The 16080-nt window shown below is 45.4% G+C and overlaps 1 protein-coding gene across 1 annotated transcript in view; it reads left to right on the top strand.

The window, feature by feature from the left end:
• The window catches only part of OLFML2B (olfactomedin like 2B), a gene marked incomplete at its 5' end in the record, with an annotated part of 146013 nt that overhangs the window by 15805 nt on the left and 114128 nt on the right, over positions 1-16080 (top strand). The window contains one exon of the mRNA XM_019528357.1: positions 14030-14206. Coding sequence (XP_019383902.1) covers positions 14030-14206 — 177 coding nt within the window. The remainder of the gene's footprint in view (positions 1-14029; positions 14207-16080) is intronic.

The following is a 16080-nucleotide window of genomic DNA, read 5'->3' on the forward strand; positions in this document are numbered from 1 at the left end:
ATTTATTGTGAATCTTGTGATGTCGGCTGCATTTTTTTTTATTCTTAAAGGCTCAGCAGCTTGAGACACGTGATTTTTTTTTTTTTGGCGGGGGGGGGGGGGAGGGAAGAACCTCAGCATTCAGTTAAAAAGGAAAATGTCTAATTCTCATAGTGATGGCGAAGAAGAATCTTGAAATTATGACCCAAATGTAACCTAAAGTTCAAACAATCTGAAGGCAAATAATGAAAACCTCAGAGAGATTATTTTTGAAAAAAATACTCATAATTTTGTGAATTTTAAGAATGAGTGTTGCTGAGGTTTGTTTTTTTTTGTAGGGAACACTAGTGGTGGAAGAACATCAGCTATTGGCCAAACAAATGTATGCATGTTTTGTCCTTCAGCTCTGCCCTGGCAGGTCAGTTAGAAGTCCTCCCAGAAGGGCATGTGGGACAATGGTATAGTAAGTGGGGGAATGTTGCCTTTATGAACCACGTAACACATGTCCTGTATGCAGTATTAAATGCTTGGTCCACTAACAAAAGAGTTGATTATCTGAGCTTGGAACAACGTGAGATACTGTCTCCTTTTTGGCTAAAAGTGCCTGGAAACAGACAAACAATGATAGTGCTACACATGGCTATCTGGGTTGTGACTGGGTTTAATCAATGGAGCTCTGTTAATGAGCAGTGTGCTGACATTCATGCTGGGTTGTTAAGCCTCCTGTTTTCTCTGTCCCTCTTATTGCCTAACAGAAGTTCAGGATGCCTTTCAGGAAATCACAGTTCATGAGGCTTTCTTAACACACAAATATTTTTTGTATTATTCATTCCACCCATCAGCTCTCAGGACTGTGGTCCTGTTAAAAAGTAGCACATGAGCACACAGCTGAAGATGGTATGTCATGATGATTAGTGTAGATTGGAAAAGTATGGACAGAAGAGTTTTCCATCAAATTTAAAAAATTGTTTGAAATCAATGAAATTTTGATGGGAAAAGTCTAAATTAACTTGGAGTTTCTTATTTCAATAATGTTGAAAGATTTTGTTTAAACAAGGTGAAATATTTCATTTCTGTTACTTATTTGCTTTTTATGTTATATTAAAATATTGGTTTTTCACATACATTTATACATTTACTGTATTTATATATCTGATATTATAATACAGTATACACATTGAGATGAAATGAATTGAAACTAAGTTTGAAACAAAGCCTTTCTACCTCACTGAAATAACACACTCTTATTACCTCAACATGTGACATTTCTGCATTAGCTAAACAAAACGATTCAGCAACACTAAATCAGAATTTTTTTTTTTGTGTAGAAGTTTTGTTCCAGGAGAAATTTGGCAGTTTCAACTTTTTGTTCCAATTCAGAATAAGAACAAGCTTTGGAATATTGAATTTTTGCCTGAAACAGGATTTCCATTGTCTGACCACTCCTAGGCTTAATGCATATAGACAACTGGGCAAAACTGAGATTGCATGGGAAATCTTAACTCTGGTATTTCCTCAATTTTGAATGTTTCACTTTGCAAAGTTGGTAACATTTTAGCATAGTTGCATTTAAAAAAAAAGAGAACAAAATGGTCTGATACAGTAGTGTAACTACCCAACATTTTGGCATTGCCAAGGTTTGAACACTTCAGAGCTCCATTCATGTTCAAATTAAAGCTGGATAGAAACCACCTATACAGTTGATATACATTTTCAGGCACTAACTTTATAGCTGGTTGGCTCTTTTTATAGCTGTCATTTTTATTATGGGATAATTACTTCGCACATATGGGTAGTCTAAATTTTATTGTGCGATTAACCAGTTAATTGCATAATATATGTAACATGTAGCAGGGGCCTCAGATCTTCTTCATAGACCTCTAGTTTTTGAATGGAAGGAAGAACAAATATTAGTTGGCAACAGTAGACAGCTGTAATCCTATGTGCACCACTGAACCAGTGGGTGCCCTAGGCAGAGGCTACCTTCATCTCATGATTTCTAAACCAACCTCATGATTCCCAAAGGAGGATGAATCACAATTTTTTAGCCTTGTGGTTGACCACACTGAATGTCTCTGCATTCCATCTTCAGTTTCAAGTTTGGCTGTTTAAACTGCAAGAAGGGAAATTTAGGGTGGATATTAAGAATTTCCTAACTATGAGAGTAGTCAAGCATCAGAACCAGGCTACTTAGAGAGATCATGGGATCTCCATCCTTGGAAGTTTTTAAGTGCAGGCTAGACAAACACTTGGGGTGGGATGGGATGGGATGGTTTAGACAGAGATGATCCTGCCTCAAGCAGGGGTTTGGACCAGACCTCCTGAGGACCCTTCCAGTCCTATGTTTCTGTTTCAGAACAATTCAGAGGACTCAGCAGGAGGAAGTAACATGCACACATAATTCACCTACGATGGTGAAAAAGCTAAAGAGAAAGTCTTGAACATGTTCTATTGTGTACATGCAAATGATGATTTTCCAGTTCTTGTCACATAACCAAAGTTTGAATAGCTTTTCACAGGGAAAACAAAAATCACCTCTCTGACTTCACTATCTCCCTGACCAGTTACAAGTCCCTGAACCAAACTGTTGACAAACTCTACAGCTCTTAAAAAGAAAAGTGGTAGGAAGATTTGTTAATCCTAACTACTTGCTTATCTTAGCCTTGGTTTTGAAATCAGTCCTTGTTCTTATTGAAACTTAAAAAATCAACAAGGATCAACATTAGAATATTTTAGCTGAAGTTGTTACAGTTTGTTAATACAGTGAAAAAAAGTATAAATTGTTCCCCAGTCACAGTACTTGGCTGTGGCCATTTCCACTCCCCTTATAATGGTTATACTATTATGGCAGACATTGCTAGGTAGTATATTGTTTGCTAGAGTTTTTTCCTTTTTCATAGTGTTTGAGCAAATGTATAGTCTTGGGAAGATAGCTTGGAGTGTTTAGTTTTTGTGAAGCAAGTTTCTGTGCCGAGGCTGTGTGAGTGGCAGGAGAGTCTACTGTTTTCCGTGCTTGCTGCCTGCTTCTGGCTGCATTTTGCTGATAAGGCTCAGTAAAAAATGGGTTGTATGCTTCCAAGAACGAGATTTAAGAAGAAATGGTCATTCTTTCCATATTTAAATCCTTACTATGATCTGTCTGAAAAGCTTTAGTGCTCCATACTTTGAAGTAGGAAATATGACAGGGAATTTGCTATGGAGTCTGGGAGGTGTCTTTTGTTGTCTCTGGAAATCTGCTAGGCTAGGGACAGAAGTTACACATAAACATAACTGATCAGAAACTGGTTTAAACTTGTAACAGAACAGAAGTTCAGTGCACATAAACTGATTTCAAAATGGCCAGAACTGGTTTCAGATAAATCTTGTTGAATGTAGTATCAGACTTAACTGATTTAGGTCAAATAGGTTTAAGGAACTTCGGTCCCAGACCCCTTCCTGGTTTAAGTTAACTCAGTCCCCCAGCATCCCAGGATGCTTTGAAGCCCTGGGCTGGGCTGCGCTGTCTGCTCTACCAGAGCAGGTTGCCCCAACTCCTCTGCTTCCTAGCTGGAGTGCTATTACTGCTCGGGCTGGCTGAGAAGGGGATGGGGGTGGGAAACTCTGCTCGGGACTGAAGCTGGGGTCTGCCTAGCAGGGGCCAGAGGGGACACAGCTGCTGCTCCCTGTGTGTGAGGAGTCCGTGTAGTGGCAACAGCAGGAGCTGGAGTCTTCTGAGTCTCTGTTAAGACTTTCCCCTGTTCAGTATCCTCTCCCTGCCCTGCCCAGGACACCAACATTTCCAACTATGCATCTGAAAACACAGTGTGCTCTTCAGAAGGTGAGCTGGGACAGGAGGAGCCAGAAGGTGCTGTAATCTGAGCTTCTTTGCTATTAAGAATTTTGTTCACTTCTCTGCTCTTGTGATTGCATTTTCTGTCTCACTTCCATGCCAGAAAGTCAGTAAGTACCCCATTCTCTCTCGTTTACAGATGGGGCTACACAAAGTCACTTCTAGTGGAGCTGGCAGTAATAGCCAAGTCTTTAGTATGGTAGGTCCACATCTCATTTTCTTAGCCATGTTGCCTTTCAGAATGAACGTGATAAATCTGTCTGTTTGGCTGTGTGGTCTGTAACCACCAATTACTTCAAAGCCAGGAATACAATCCTGATTTGCAACTAAACAACTAATTATGGAATCTGTTGTGTATCTCTGACAAAGCCTGTTTGGCTTACACTGGGGATAGCAGCCTATTTCTACGATCACTAGCTCTTAACTCAAATCATTAAAGTCTGTACTGTGGATTTGGAGGTCCTTGATTCAAATACTGTTGATTGGGGCATCTTGCAGAATAAGACTTACCCTCAACTTCTCCTTAAACTCTGAAGGTACATCACTGAGCTGGTGGTGCTTTATTCAGATTTCGTAGCTCCTCTGAGAATGGTTTTGTTTTATTTTGTCATAGTTTTATTTTTGTTATTTCTAATGACCTTTTACTAGGTCTCCTCTTGCTTCCCCTGAAATTCAGGCAGTGGCTGAGAGGCACAGGAGCCAGAAATAGAGGCACTTAGTGTACACGTCAGCCATTCTTAGAAGTAGCTAAGAGGGTCAAGTATCTGAGGTGCTGGCTGCTGTGTTCCATCTTGAATTCAGAGCCTGATGCCAGAGAATGAAAATGCTGTCTTAAAAAGATAGCTAAAATATTTTTGTTTTTTGTTTTTAAAGAGAGTTTCCAGTTAAATCATTTTTACTTTTATGCAGTGTAATATTTTTTGACTAATACTGTATGGCTTTGAGGGTGTTTTTTAAGCTGCATCTAGTTTTGTAGCATCAGATTGCCAGATTAAATAATGGAGCCTTCTCCCTCAATCTATATCTGGGACAGTAATTCCACATTCTTTTAAATGCAGACCAGTCCCATTTGATTTGAGCCATAAGCCAAGTGCAGTTGATTTATAAAGCCAAAATTCCACTTGCAAAGCATTTTGGGGAGAGAAATGCACAATTCAGCCAAGAGGTCAAAAAAGAGGCATCCGAAAATGGTGCATTTGAATGTGAGATCTTGGGTTTCCAGGTTGCTGGGAGCATTATTTTTATTTGAGATCGTACCCTGTTCATCTGGTTTGACTTATCCTCCAGTTGGGTCACATGAGTTTCCTGCTGAATCTTGAATAATTAGAAAGACAGAAGAGGCTTGACTGAGTCGTGCGGAATTGTGCTCTTGGATCACCACAGTGAGGCCCCACTGACGTTTTACTTGTCTAATATCCAGTCATGTAATGCGAGGAAAACAGGCTATTTAGACTGGTGGTGTTCAACCTATCTGGCCTTGCGGGCCAGATGAGTAGCACAGGGCTGGTCTGCAGGCCAGATCCACCATGGGGTGGGTGCACGGTGTAATCTGGAGTGCTGAGCCAGCTCTGTGCACTGGATCCAGCTGTCGCATGACCCCACTCACCATCCCAGCCCCATGCATTGAATTCAGCTATGGCACAACCCCATGTGGCAGTGTGGTCCAGTACACAGTACTGTATTATCTGGCCTTCAGGACTCCCCATTGGTCTGGATATTTGGCAGTATTGATTGCCAAGATTCTGGATGATACTTTTGGGAGCTGCAGTGAATAACATTGTCACTGCTCCACCACTGCCAAATTTCTGGTTCCATGGGGAGCACTATGGGTTGGATGACATGGCTCCATGGGTCATAGGTTGAATACCACTGATTTAGACCCATGAGCTGAACTAGAGGTAGCTGAGCAAAACCTTGACCTAGGAGAGGGATTCAGGAGTACACACAAAGGGCTAAATTCTGCTCTCGGTTACACCAGCATAAATCAGAATTAATTCCACGGACTGAAGAATGTGCAACATTTGGCTCAGGGTGAGTTCACAAGGTTAAGTTACTTCAGAGAAACTTCTGGGACTGAATTCTCTTCTCACTTACATCCATACAACCCTACTGATTTGTCTCATCCTTCCCAATCCCTTCCCCTTCCCACTCTAGAAGAAATAGGGGTGGTTATGGTTAATCAACTTTAAAAAAAGATCTTATAAGCTAGTACTTGAAATGTATATGGCACCTTTCCCCCAGAGATTCAGAAGTATTTGACATACTTTACAAACATTTGTGCACACAAGGGAAAAAGTCTTTTTCTCTGACCACACTCCATAAGCCTATTGTTTGCTGTACACGTGTTCTGTGGGTGGAATTTCCATTGACATCAGTAAAACAAATACAAAATATGCAGCAGACATTTGCTGTGTAAATCATAGCAGAGAAATTTACCCGACATAGGGATGACTCAACCTGTCACTGAAACATTTACATCTTTGTTTGAATGCTGTGGATTTTTAAAAACTCACACCAGAATTGTATAATAGTTCAGGTTGGAAATGACTATCTTTTAACCCAGAGAAAGTAGGAATCTTCTCTTCAGAAAGATATCACATACTGATAAGCACGCCACTTAAGAGGGCAGCACAGTGCATGGGCAGTGAAGGAAAATTATAAATAAAGACAGGTTAGAGCTTTTGGGGGATGATAAATAATATCATTATTTATGCATTTATCATCCAACAGGAGGTGGTGACACAGTTGATCTGTATTGGTCAGTGCTGGCACCAGTTCTGGGCTGGTTAAGGTTTCTTGCCAAGGACAAGAACTTGGGTTAGAAATTTGGGAGGGTTTCATAGATTTCATAGACATTAGGGATGAAAGGGACCTCAGAAGATCGAGTCCAGCCTCCCACGCAAAAGGCAGGAAGTCAGCTGAGGACGTAGGATCCCAGCAAGATAAGCATCCAATTTGCTCTTGAAGGTGTTCAATGTAGGTACTTGAACAACCTCCGATGGCAGGCTGTTCCAGACCTTGGGGGCTCAGACAGTAAAGAAATTCTTCCTTATGTCCAGCCTAAACGGTCTTGCAGTTGTTTATGACTGTTCGACTGCATCATCCCTTGGGGTGCTCTGGTGAACAAATGTTCCCCCAGATCCTGGTGGTCACCCCTGATAAACTTGTAGGTGGCCATCAGATCATCCCTGAGCCTGCGCTTTTCCTATCCCCATGGCTCTCAGCCTGTTGTTGTAAGGTCTGTTTTCCTGATCTCTGACCTCTGATCATGCGTGTGGCTCTTCTCTGAACTCTCTCAAGCTTCTCCACATCCTTTTTGAATTGTGGGGCCCAAAACTGGACACAGTACTCCAGCTGCGGCCTCACCAAGGCAGGCAAAGGATATTTGTTTAGAAGATGAAGAGTCCCTGGATGTTAAGTCTGGGTGAAAGGCATGTGAGCTGAGGTTACTTTTGATCATATCCAGCCATATTTTTCCCAGAAATGTCCTAAGGTTTCTATACTTTACAATGATAAGTGGAAATTAACTTAAGCAACTTCAGTTCTGCATATATCTGCATTTAAGGTCATATTCTGTCTGGTTCTTGTGCCTTTTCCCAGCTTTCTCACACAAAGACTTTTCTGCCCTTCTGAAATTGTACCTTGTTGTATAGATATTCCCACTGCCTTCAATAGGCCTATTTTTAATGTAAGACAGTAACCAAAGTGAGCAAACATGGTAGAAATGGATCCAGAGGTGGTAGGATGCTCTAGAAACCTTTCAGATGAAAAGCATTATTAATATATTAATGATATTGGAGAAGTAGCTAGACATCCCAATTCAGGCACTCAGCTCTGTTTTGGTAGGCATTTGTACAAAGTATTAATAACATGAGAGAGAGACTGTCTCACTCCCAAAAGTACAACTCCTACTTACAACAGACCTGGTGAGTGAGGTTGCAGAAAGGCTTCAGCCCCAAATTTAATAAAGTCTGAAGTATTTTGTCTTTCAGAGCTGATGTCCTTTCTGAGATGATGGCTAGTCTGAGCTAAGACACTTGTTTCTCATTTCACTGGGCTCATCTTTAGCTTGCAGCTGTTGCTTCAGCTGGCAATAGAGGGTCACAGATGAAGGTCGTGGTGGGTTTTAGGAGGAGGAACTATGGTAGCACAGCTGTAAAATGAAGGATTAGGGTGAACCAGCCCCTGTAATCTCTTTTCTTCCAGGCCTGTGAGAGAAAAGGCTTCTACTGCTGTGCCAGGTATTTAAAGTAGCTGCTATTCAATAGATGAAAGACATGGCCAGCTAGCTGGCTCTGACTAAGGGGCCTCCTGAGGACAGGAATGCTAATATTTGGTGTGGGGAGGGTCCCCACAAGGAGAGAGGTGACAAGCTGTGCTACTGTATGCAGCATGGAAGAGATCTTTCTCAGAGACACAGGTTCCTCCCCACACTGCGCCAACTCCTAAAATGCCCTCCACCTTTGGGGCACAGATTCTGCTAATCCTTCCTCCCAGTTACATTGGCTCAATGCATACACATTGCACTAGTTGTTTCACCAATTTCAGCTCTGTGTTCATGCTGGGCTTCTGGCCAACAGTGTAAGCAGGACTGGGTGAGCCAGGCATCATCCCCCGGCTCTGATTTAGAAGAAAGCAGCAGAATGGCAGCACCCAGGGAGATTGCAGCACCACAGCAGTGCCCAGTGTTCGTGGTGCTTGTGCCAAGGCCAGCTGCAGCTGCAGGACCCTTGTTGTACATGGCAGCCCCCTCACTACTGCTGTTTTATGATGCTTGGCACCCAGCTCTGCCTCTCCCTGCATACCTGCTCCCCCCTCCCCACCCAAGGCTGGGTGCCAAAATTTCTGGTTATTATGCCTCTGCTCCTGGCTCTCCATTTTCAGGCATGTAACTGGCAATTGCAGGAACCATCCTAATGTATTGGCCTCATGGCTCTGCTGAGTTGGCAGGAAGGAGCAGATGGCCAGCACATTGAAAAGGCCAGTGGTCAAATGCAGACATCTAGTCCTGTGGTTGCAAAGCCATGATAAATGCTTTTATGAACAGTTAGCATTTGTGGAGAGCTATATGAAAGCCAAGCATCTGCTCTGAACTGGAAGAGACTGGTATCTCTTGCTTCTAGCAATATACCACTGAGCAAAGGTAGTGACTGCAGGATGCTGGGTCCAGAAATGGTCCCAAGGCTGCTTCCTGTGCTGCTGATCCAAGTCTGTGTAGCCTTTCCCATACTGACGGTTCAAACTCCACCTTCCTCCAGGTCTTTCCCCAGAACATGTGGCAGCTGTGTGATGCCACACTGCACAGCCACAACCTGGTTTCACCCCATCTACCATGTGGGGATCAACTTTATACCATTTTCATTTCAGTGCATGTCAGATGAATGTTGTCTCTAAGGGCAGACACAATCCCTTTTGGTTAACCCCCTCATACTGGTTGATAGTGCCCATTAGCTTTGACATCTTTTCTGGGCACAGCAACAGAATGGCTGGTCAAGGTCTCTCGCAGCCATGTGGTAAAAGCTGGGAATGTGATGCAGGCCTGTTAACGTGGTTTCATGGAGAACAGATCTTGTCAAACCCATTAACGGGCTTTGAGAAGATCACAGAGTTAGCTGAAAAAGGAAAAGGTACAGATAGACAGTACACTTTAGCTTTGACTTAGGAGCAGGCACCATCCTGATTATCAAACTGTCACTTTGTAAGGCAGCAAGTGTAACATGACTGCCTGTAAAACAGAAAGTAAGCAGGCAGGTTGCTGGCTTGCTTGATAGACCAGTCACTGGGTTGCATAGTGGCAGGGGTGGATCCAGAAGGGTTGCAGTGGTGTGGCTGCATCCCCCTCTTTTGGATTATTGCATTGCACCACAGAAGCCTCCAACGACTTTTTAAAGTCCCTAAAGCAGGTGAGAATCCCTCTCCCTTCCCCTTCCTGGACAAAAGTACACCCCCTACCTGCCCCTTTCCTCTCCGCTCTCCTGCCTGCCTTTCCCCTCTGTTGCTGGAGGTGGGGAAGCACCAGAGCTGTTCCTGTGCACCACCAGGGGCTGGGCTTAGCTGGGAACATGGACAATGGCAACAGGGATGGGCAAGGGGGGTTCCCTTCCCTGTGCCTGCTTCAGGATGGGGTAGGTTAGAGGGAACTACTCTCTAGCCTCCCTGTTGCTGCTGTCCCCTCTCCAGATGAGTCTAGCCCCCACTCAGCAGACTGGCTCTGGAGCTTTCTCTCCCCCAACAGTGGAGAAAGCAGCAGCAGGCAGGGAAGGGGTGGGGAGCTGGGAGAAGAGGGGAAGGGATGTGCCTCTGAGCACGAAGGGGAAAGAGGGGTGATTTTCATCTTCTTTAAGGACTTTGAAAGTCCCCAGGGGCTCCCATGGCATGGTCTTCCCACGCTGGTAGGGGTGGATGAGGCAGGGAGCAGGAGATGCAGTCACCCCTGCAGTGCGCTGCTCCTGAAGCGCCCCCCACCCAATCTTTATGAAATCCGGGATCCACCCCTGCTTGGTGATCTGGGTGCAGTCAAAAAGCTTGTGAGTTGATACAGCCAACTGCAAGCTCATGTGTCTAGAAACAAGACTTTCAGGCCACAATTGTGGAATGGGGCCCTGTATCTTGGAAAGAGGTGCATTTGAACAGGGTTGGGGGATCAGGAAAGGAAAGCAACTCTACAAGGTCTCCTAGTGCTTTGCTGTGCTCAAAAGGGCTGTTTAGAAGAAGGCTGCCTCTCTCTTCATGTGTTGTGGCTACAGCTTGGCTCAGCAGAGGTCCTTAATAAAGCTGAGAGGGGCTGCTGGCCGAGAGCTTTCTGGGAGGGTGTGACAAATCTGGAAGGTGCAGCTAGCTGTGCTTGCTGAGGTGCCGGCAAAGGGATCAGGCCCCTGGGCAGATCCCTAGCTGGCTGGGAACATGAAAAAGGTCTAGCTGAAGGAGAGCAGGGAGCAGAAGGAGCTTGTGGAAGCTGGGAAGCCTTGATAGCCTAAAGGGAGAAAGGCAATGTATCTTGTTTAATTTCCTTCCCTGAGGATAGCAGGCAGGTGAACTCCCAGGTGTTGAAAGAGGGCTTTGAATAAAGGACCTTAAAAGAAGTATGGCTTTGACCACTGAGACCAGCTGGAAAAGGACACCACCAGCTCATGGAGCCCTATACTTCTGGACTTCCCCTTACTTTGGTGCAAAAGAGGCTATTTAAGGTGCTTGCCAGGTTCGCCCTCTGTTACTGGCTTCTTTAAAACGTGAGGTGGAGGAAATGATGAGGGGGAAGAGCTTCCAGAGGGGTGGGGGGAGGAAAGGTGCAACTGAGCTACTTTAGAGATTCCTTAGGTTACAGCATCTGGACAGGCCCCTGTCACTACATTGTTAATTTTAGTACATAAATAGCCATCTGAACATGGGCTCCAGGGTGATGCTGCAGAGAAAAAGATGGGTATTCTCCTGAGAGTGAGGGGTGGGAGGGTTGTCTTTACCTCGGCATTTCTTGTTGGTTGCTGGAATGCATGCTTAAAAAGGGGATTTTGAAAAATGTGAAGAGGTATAAGAAGAGCTACAAGAATGAATATAGCTTCAGGGAAGAGGTATAAGAATGAATAAAAGGCTTGGGAAATCTGCCTTCTGCTCCAATGAGTTTAAAAGCCAGTTTAAAAGGGCTGAAGTACTGTGGAGACTTCGAGAAGTACCGTCTTCATGGAAGAGATGCCTGAGAGCAGATGGCTCTTTAATCTCTCAGACAAAGGCAAAGCAAGAGCTAAAAGCTGAAGTCAGCAATACCTGGAGGCTAGGCCTGGATTTTTAATAGTGAGGATAGTTAATTGTTGGAACCGGTTACTGCACGCTGGATCCTTTGTCACGTGGAGGCTGTAATGTTGAGATTGGATGTCCCTTCTAGCTCAGGGTTAGGCTGCTGTCTAGGTAAATCACTACATTTTGTGCTGGATGCAAGCACCCCTGGGTGGGACTCTCTGGCTTGTGTCCTGCAGGAGTTCAGATAGGAGGAGCAGGATGATCTCTCTTGCCCTTAACAGCCATGAATTCCAAAAAACCTGTATAGTAATAAAGCAGCTATCTCCCATAAGTCACTGGCTCTGTGGAGGGGGTGGTGTCTTGGTTTGTGCTAATCCCAACTGAGAAAATCACTTGATGAGGCAGCTCAGTTCTTTGGAAGGGTCCGTGGCATAGGCAAGGTCCTCCTCAGCCTGCGAGTTCAGGAGGTGGTGTTCATTGAGCAAGCTGATTGCTTCATCTCATCAGCAGAGCTATTATAGTCTTGGTGTTTATTCATTGCTTTTAGCAGTTTGGAGCAACTCCCAGGAGGATCAGCAACACTGTTGCCTGCAAGGGACTTCACAGAGGCAGAGGAACAGCCTGTAATTGTCAGGAGTAAAGCTGTTTGTCTGCTTGGCCTGAGATGTTGCAGAACCAAACTGAAGTCAGTGCCTTAAGAAAGCATTGATTTTACAAAGACGCTTGAGGGCATACGAAGTGCCAGGGAATTGTCATTATCAGGACACACAGGACAACACATCAGTCAGGATTTGCAGGGTAAAACTCCATTGGATTTTAATGACCATGGTGCCTGAGTAAGGATCTGTGTTGGAAATACTGGATTGTATCCCCAGACTGTAAAAGGCAAGGGTGATGAAAACAGCCACGTATCGTATCTTCTGTCATACAGCACGCTTCGCAGTAAGATCCACACCTCGCTTTTAAAAGGCAGAATGAAGGGAAATGAAATATCTTTCTAGGTAGCAAATAACTAAGTGGGTACAGCTGGGGAACAGGCCCTCTTCACTGTTCTGTTCCTCATGGATGTGTGCAGACTTTACGTTCACTTTTGCCCAGTCAGAAACTGCTGTTACCATATTTCCTTATGCATAATGCACACTCCCATTTTACAGCAGCTGGCTTTTGGGAAAGACAGATGGTTTTTAGAAAATACACATTTTTGTAGATGAGAAAATATGGTAAATTATTGCTGTAAGTGGCAACTGAGAAACCATTAAGTCTGTCCCATGGGTCAGTAGGAGGGTTTTAGGCTTGGGACCATCAAACTTGTGTCACTCAAACTAATGGAGTGCTATCCCATTTGTGGTTCATCCACCTGAAGGGGACACAACACTTTGTGAGTGAACTGTAGGACGTTGCCTGCTGTGGTCCCCCTGCTTTACCTGTAGCAGGTAAGGGTGTTACGTCTTGTGTCAGGTTTGGCAGTAGTTTTATGAAGAATTTAGATTATGGATTTGTATAGGATGGTTTGAATTGGGATGATCCTGCCTCAGGCAGGGGATTGGGCTAAATAAATAACCTCTGGAGGGTCCCTTCCAGCCCTGCTTCTCTATGATTCTATGAACTATTTGATAGCCTGCATGTGAGCATTAGAAATCCAGGTTTCTGGTATCCTTGTAATGGGCTGGAAGCTTAATGAGCAGCTAAATCTGCCATCAAAGACAGAAGAGTAAGTCTAAATAGGTCTGGCGTGTTCCTTCTGTGAAGGTATGTGGCTAAGACTTGCATCTGTCCTAGTAGAAACCTTGGTTCTACTCCCTGTCATGACCTCGTGCAGCATTGCAGTCAATTATCTGTTTGTACAATGAGGTTATAGGGGAAGTGGAATGTGACTTGCTGCTTCCATCTTAGAAGAGGAAGCCATGCTCAGCAACAGAGATCTGAAGGATGCAGCGATATGCACAGGGAAGGACAGAGTGTAGAACTCAGGGGATCCTTGTTCCCATCCCAGTGCACTTCCCCCTAAACCAAAGTCAGGCTCTCTCGCTATCGAATGTGGATCATCACCCACCTTGCCAGCAGTGCAGGACCCTGGAGAGGCCCACCTGGAATGGAAGACACCGGTCGTTGTACTCTTTGACCACTAGATGTCTCTGTGCTGTGTTAAAAGTTCAATGAAAAGGGAGTGGCCTGTTGCGGAAGAGCAGAGAGATGCAAGTAGCTGGAGTTGTTTGTAATTTGGTTTGCTCTAAGTAAATACCTGCGAGTTAAGGAGAACCTTGTGATAAAGACCATCTTGTAACTAAGCACTGGCAATCCACAAAGGTCTGAGGACAACCGGCCCATTGAAGGCAATTCTAACAGCCTGGGCATGCACTTCCGTACTGTAATAAGTAACACATGCAGCACATTTTGTCTTGGTGTGCTTTCTAAGGCCTAGAACTGTAGTCTGAAAGTATCATTTGCTGAGAAATGACATCTCCCTCTGTTACTTTTTTTCTTTAGGAAGTATCCAAAAACTTCACTCAAGAAAGCAACCTGGTCAGAGGGAACGTAGATGAAGTTCTGAGTGAGCGGAACAAGCGGCACAAGGAAAACTGTTCTGACATCCTCTCCAACAGCCTCCCAGATATTGGGAGCTCACTGCAGAGGGACGCTGCAGCTGCATACACCCACGCTGAGGTAAGGGGCCAGTTGCCTTCTCCAGCAAGCCAAGGAACTCTGGGGTAGACAGATCCCTAGAAGTCTGCGTTCCAGGACGGGGAACATCCTATGTCATTGGTGCAGGGGCAGTCGGGCTAGGGAGAAATGTGCTGGAGAAGGTAGCGCTGACTTTGGACATCAGGGTTCAGCAGGGGTGGGCAGTTATTTTGGGCGGAGGGCCACTTACTGACTTTTGGCAAGCCATCAAGGGCTGCATGATAGGCAGCCAGGGGCAGATAAATATTAATTTTCTAAATTTTTTAGAGGCCCTGAAGCCCAGATAGAATGGCCTGGCAGGCCACATCCGGCCCCCAGGCTGCATTTTCCCCGCCCCTGGGGTAGAGCGTAGTAGACTGATGTCATCACATGCAGTGCTGCATTGTACTGTGACTTGCCATGTCCCTTCCTTCTGGTGCAGTGTCTTTCACAAAGGGCCAGGAGGTGGGAGGACAGACCTGGTTGCTTCTCTGCCATTACATGCCAAAGACGGACACTGTGAGCTGGGTCCTTGATGGAGACTTCATGGCAGCCCAGTCCAGAGCTTTTTGACCTTTGTATCTCTGGCCCTGGGTTGTCCACTTGGTCAGTTGACACCATGCCAGGTAGTTTGTCCTTTGCAGGCAAGTAGAAAAGCAACTTCATTCTACCCTGAAATGGTCCCTGATACATCCTGACTTATTCACGTGGCTTTAGAGGCATGATGGATATGGAGGTGAGGCGTAAGCTGAACAGCCGTAGAGTCCGCCTCACCCCTGAGCAGGAAGAGGAGAGTCTATTTTCCATGATTCATTCAGACTTGGGTTTCTGCTGAGGTGTCAGCAAGGGGAGTCCTTTAGAGACGAGGGTGGTGGTGACTGCACACAACTGGGACAGAGGCCCTCATTGACATACACATAAAGGGCACATAAATGGCCTCCAGATGACCCCTGGCATAGATTGAGTTGGAATAAAATAGCATGCCAGCCTTGAATGACTCTTTTTTGGCTCTGCCCTTTCTACAGAGCTACCCCAGTCATCAGGTGTGAGGGGACTGCTCAGAAAGACTGTAGTGAATATGGCTGCTTAGGACTATGGTAACTGAACCCCATGCAGTACTTGCAGGTGTCAGGGGCACCAGCTGCCAGGTCTACTAAACCTCTGGGCAGGAGGTGAAAGTTCTGGGGCCATCAGGAATGGGAAAAGTTGCAAATGCTGTGGGCCCAGTAGCTTCAGCATTTATATAAGAAGACAAGAAGAAAGGGCCTCCTGGCCATCAAATCCAGTCCCTTGCATTCTTAGGCAACCATCAATTCAAGGATTTCCCCAAACCACCACTTTGAAGCCTTATACAAAGGATGCAATACTAAAAACACCCTGCAACTAGGGGTACACAGATTAAATGATTTTTTTGGCTGATACTGGTGGCTAATTATTAACCAGCCATATTGGCTGATACCAATCTGATAGCTGATATGAAGCCCGGCAGCTTGGAGAGCAGCTCCCTGCCAGTAAGTCTGTGGGATGGAAGGGGCAGGGGGGAGAGAAGAGGTGCAGATAGAGGCCCCCATGGTGAGGGCAGGAGTGGGGCAGAAGCAGGTGCTGCCCAGCCAGGGCAGTGAATGCAACCCTGCCAGGAGCGGTACTGAGCCACAGGTGGCTCATCTGGTGGGTGCTTGGGCATGAGGAGGGGTTATGGCTCCCCACCACTGAGTGCACCCCTGGGGAAGGCATGGGGCCATGTGCTCCCCAGATTTGTGTGCAGGGCAAGGATGGGCTGCCTGCTGCAGGCTGAGGACTGGGGACTGCACTGCCTTCTTCCAGGCTGGGGGTTTGGATTGGGGCTGTGCTTGGGGTGGGTGGGGGTGGGGGGGGTG

This window comes from Gavialis gangeticus, unplaced genomic scaffold, assembly GCF_001723915.1.
Source record: "Gavialis gangeticus isolate Ggan-Ray unplaced genomic scaffold, GavGan_comp1, whole genome shotgun sequence".
NCBI lineage: Eukaryota > Metazoa > Chordata > Crocodylia > Gavialidae > Gavialis > Gavialis gangeticus.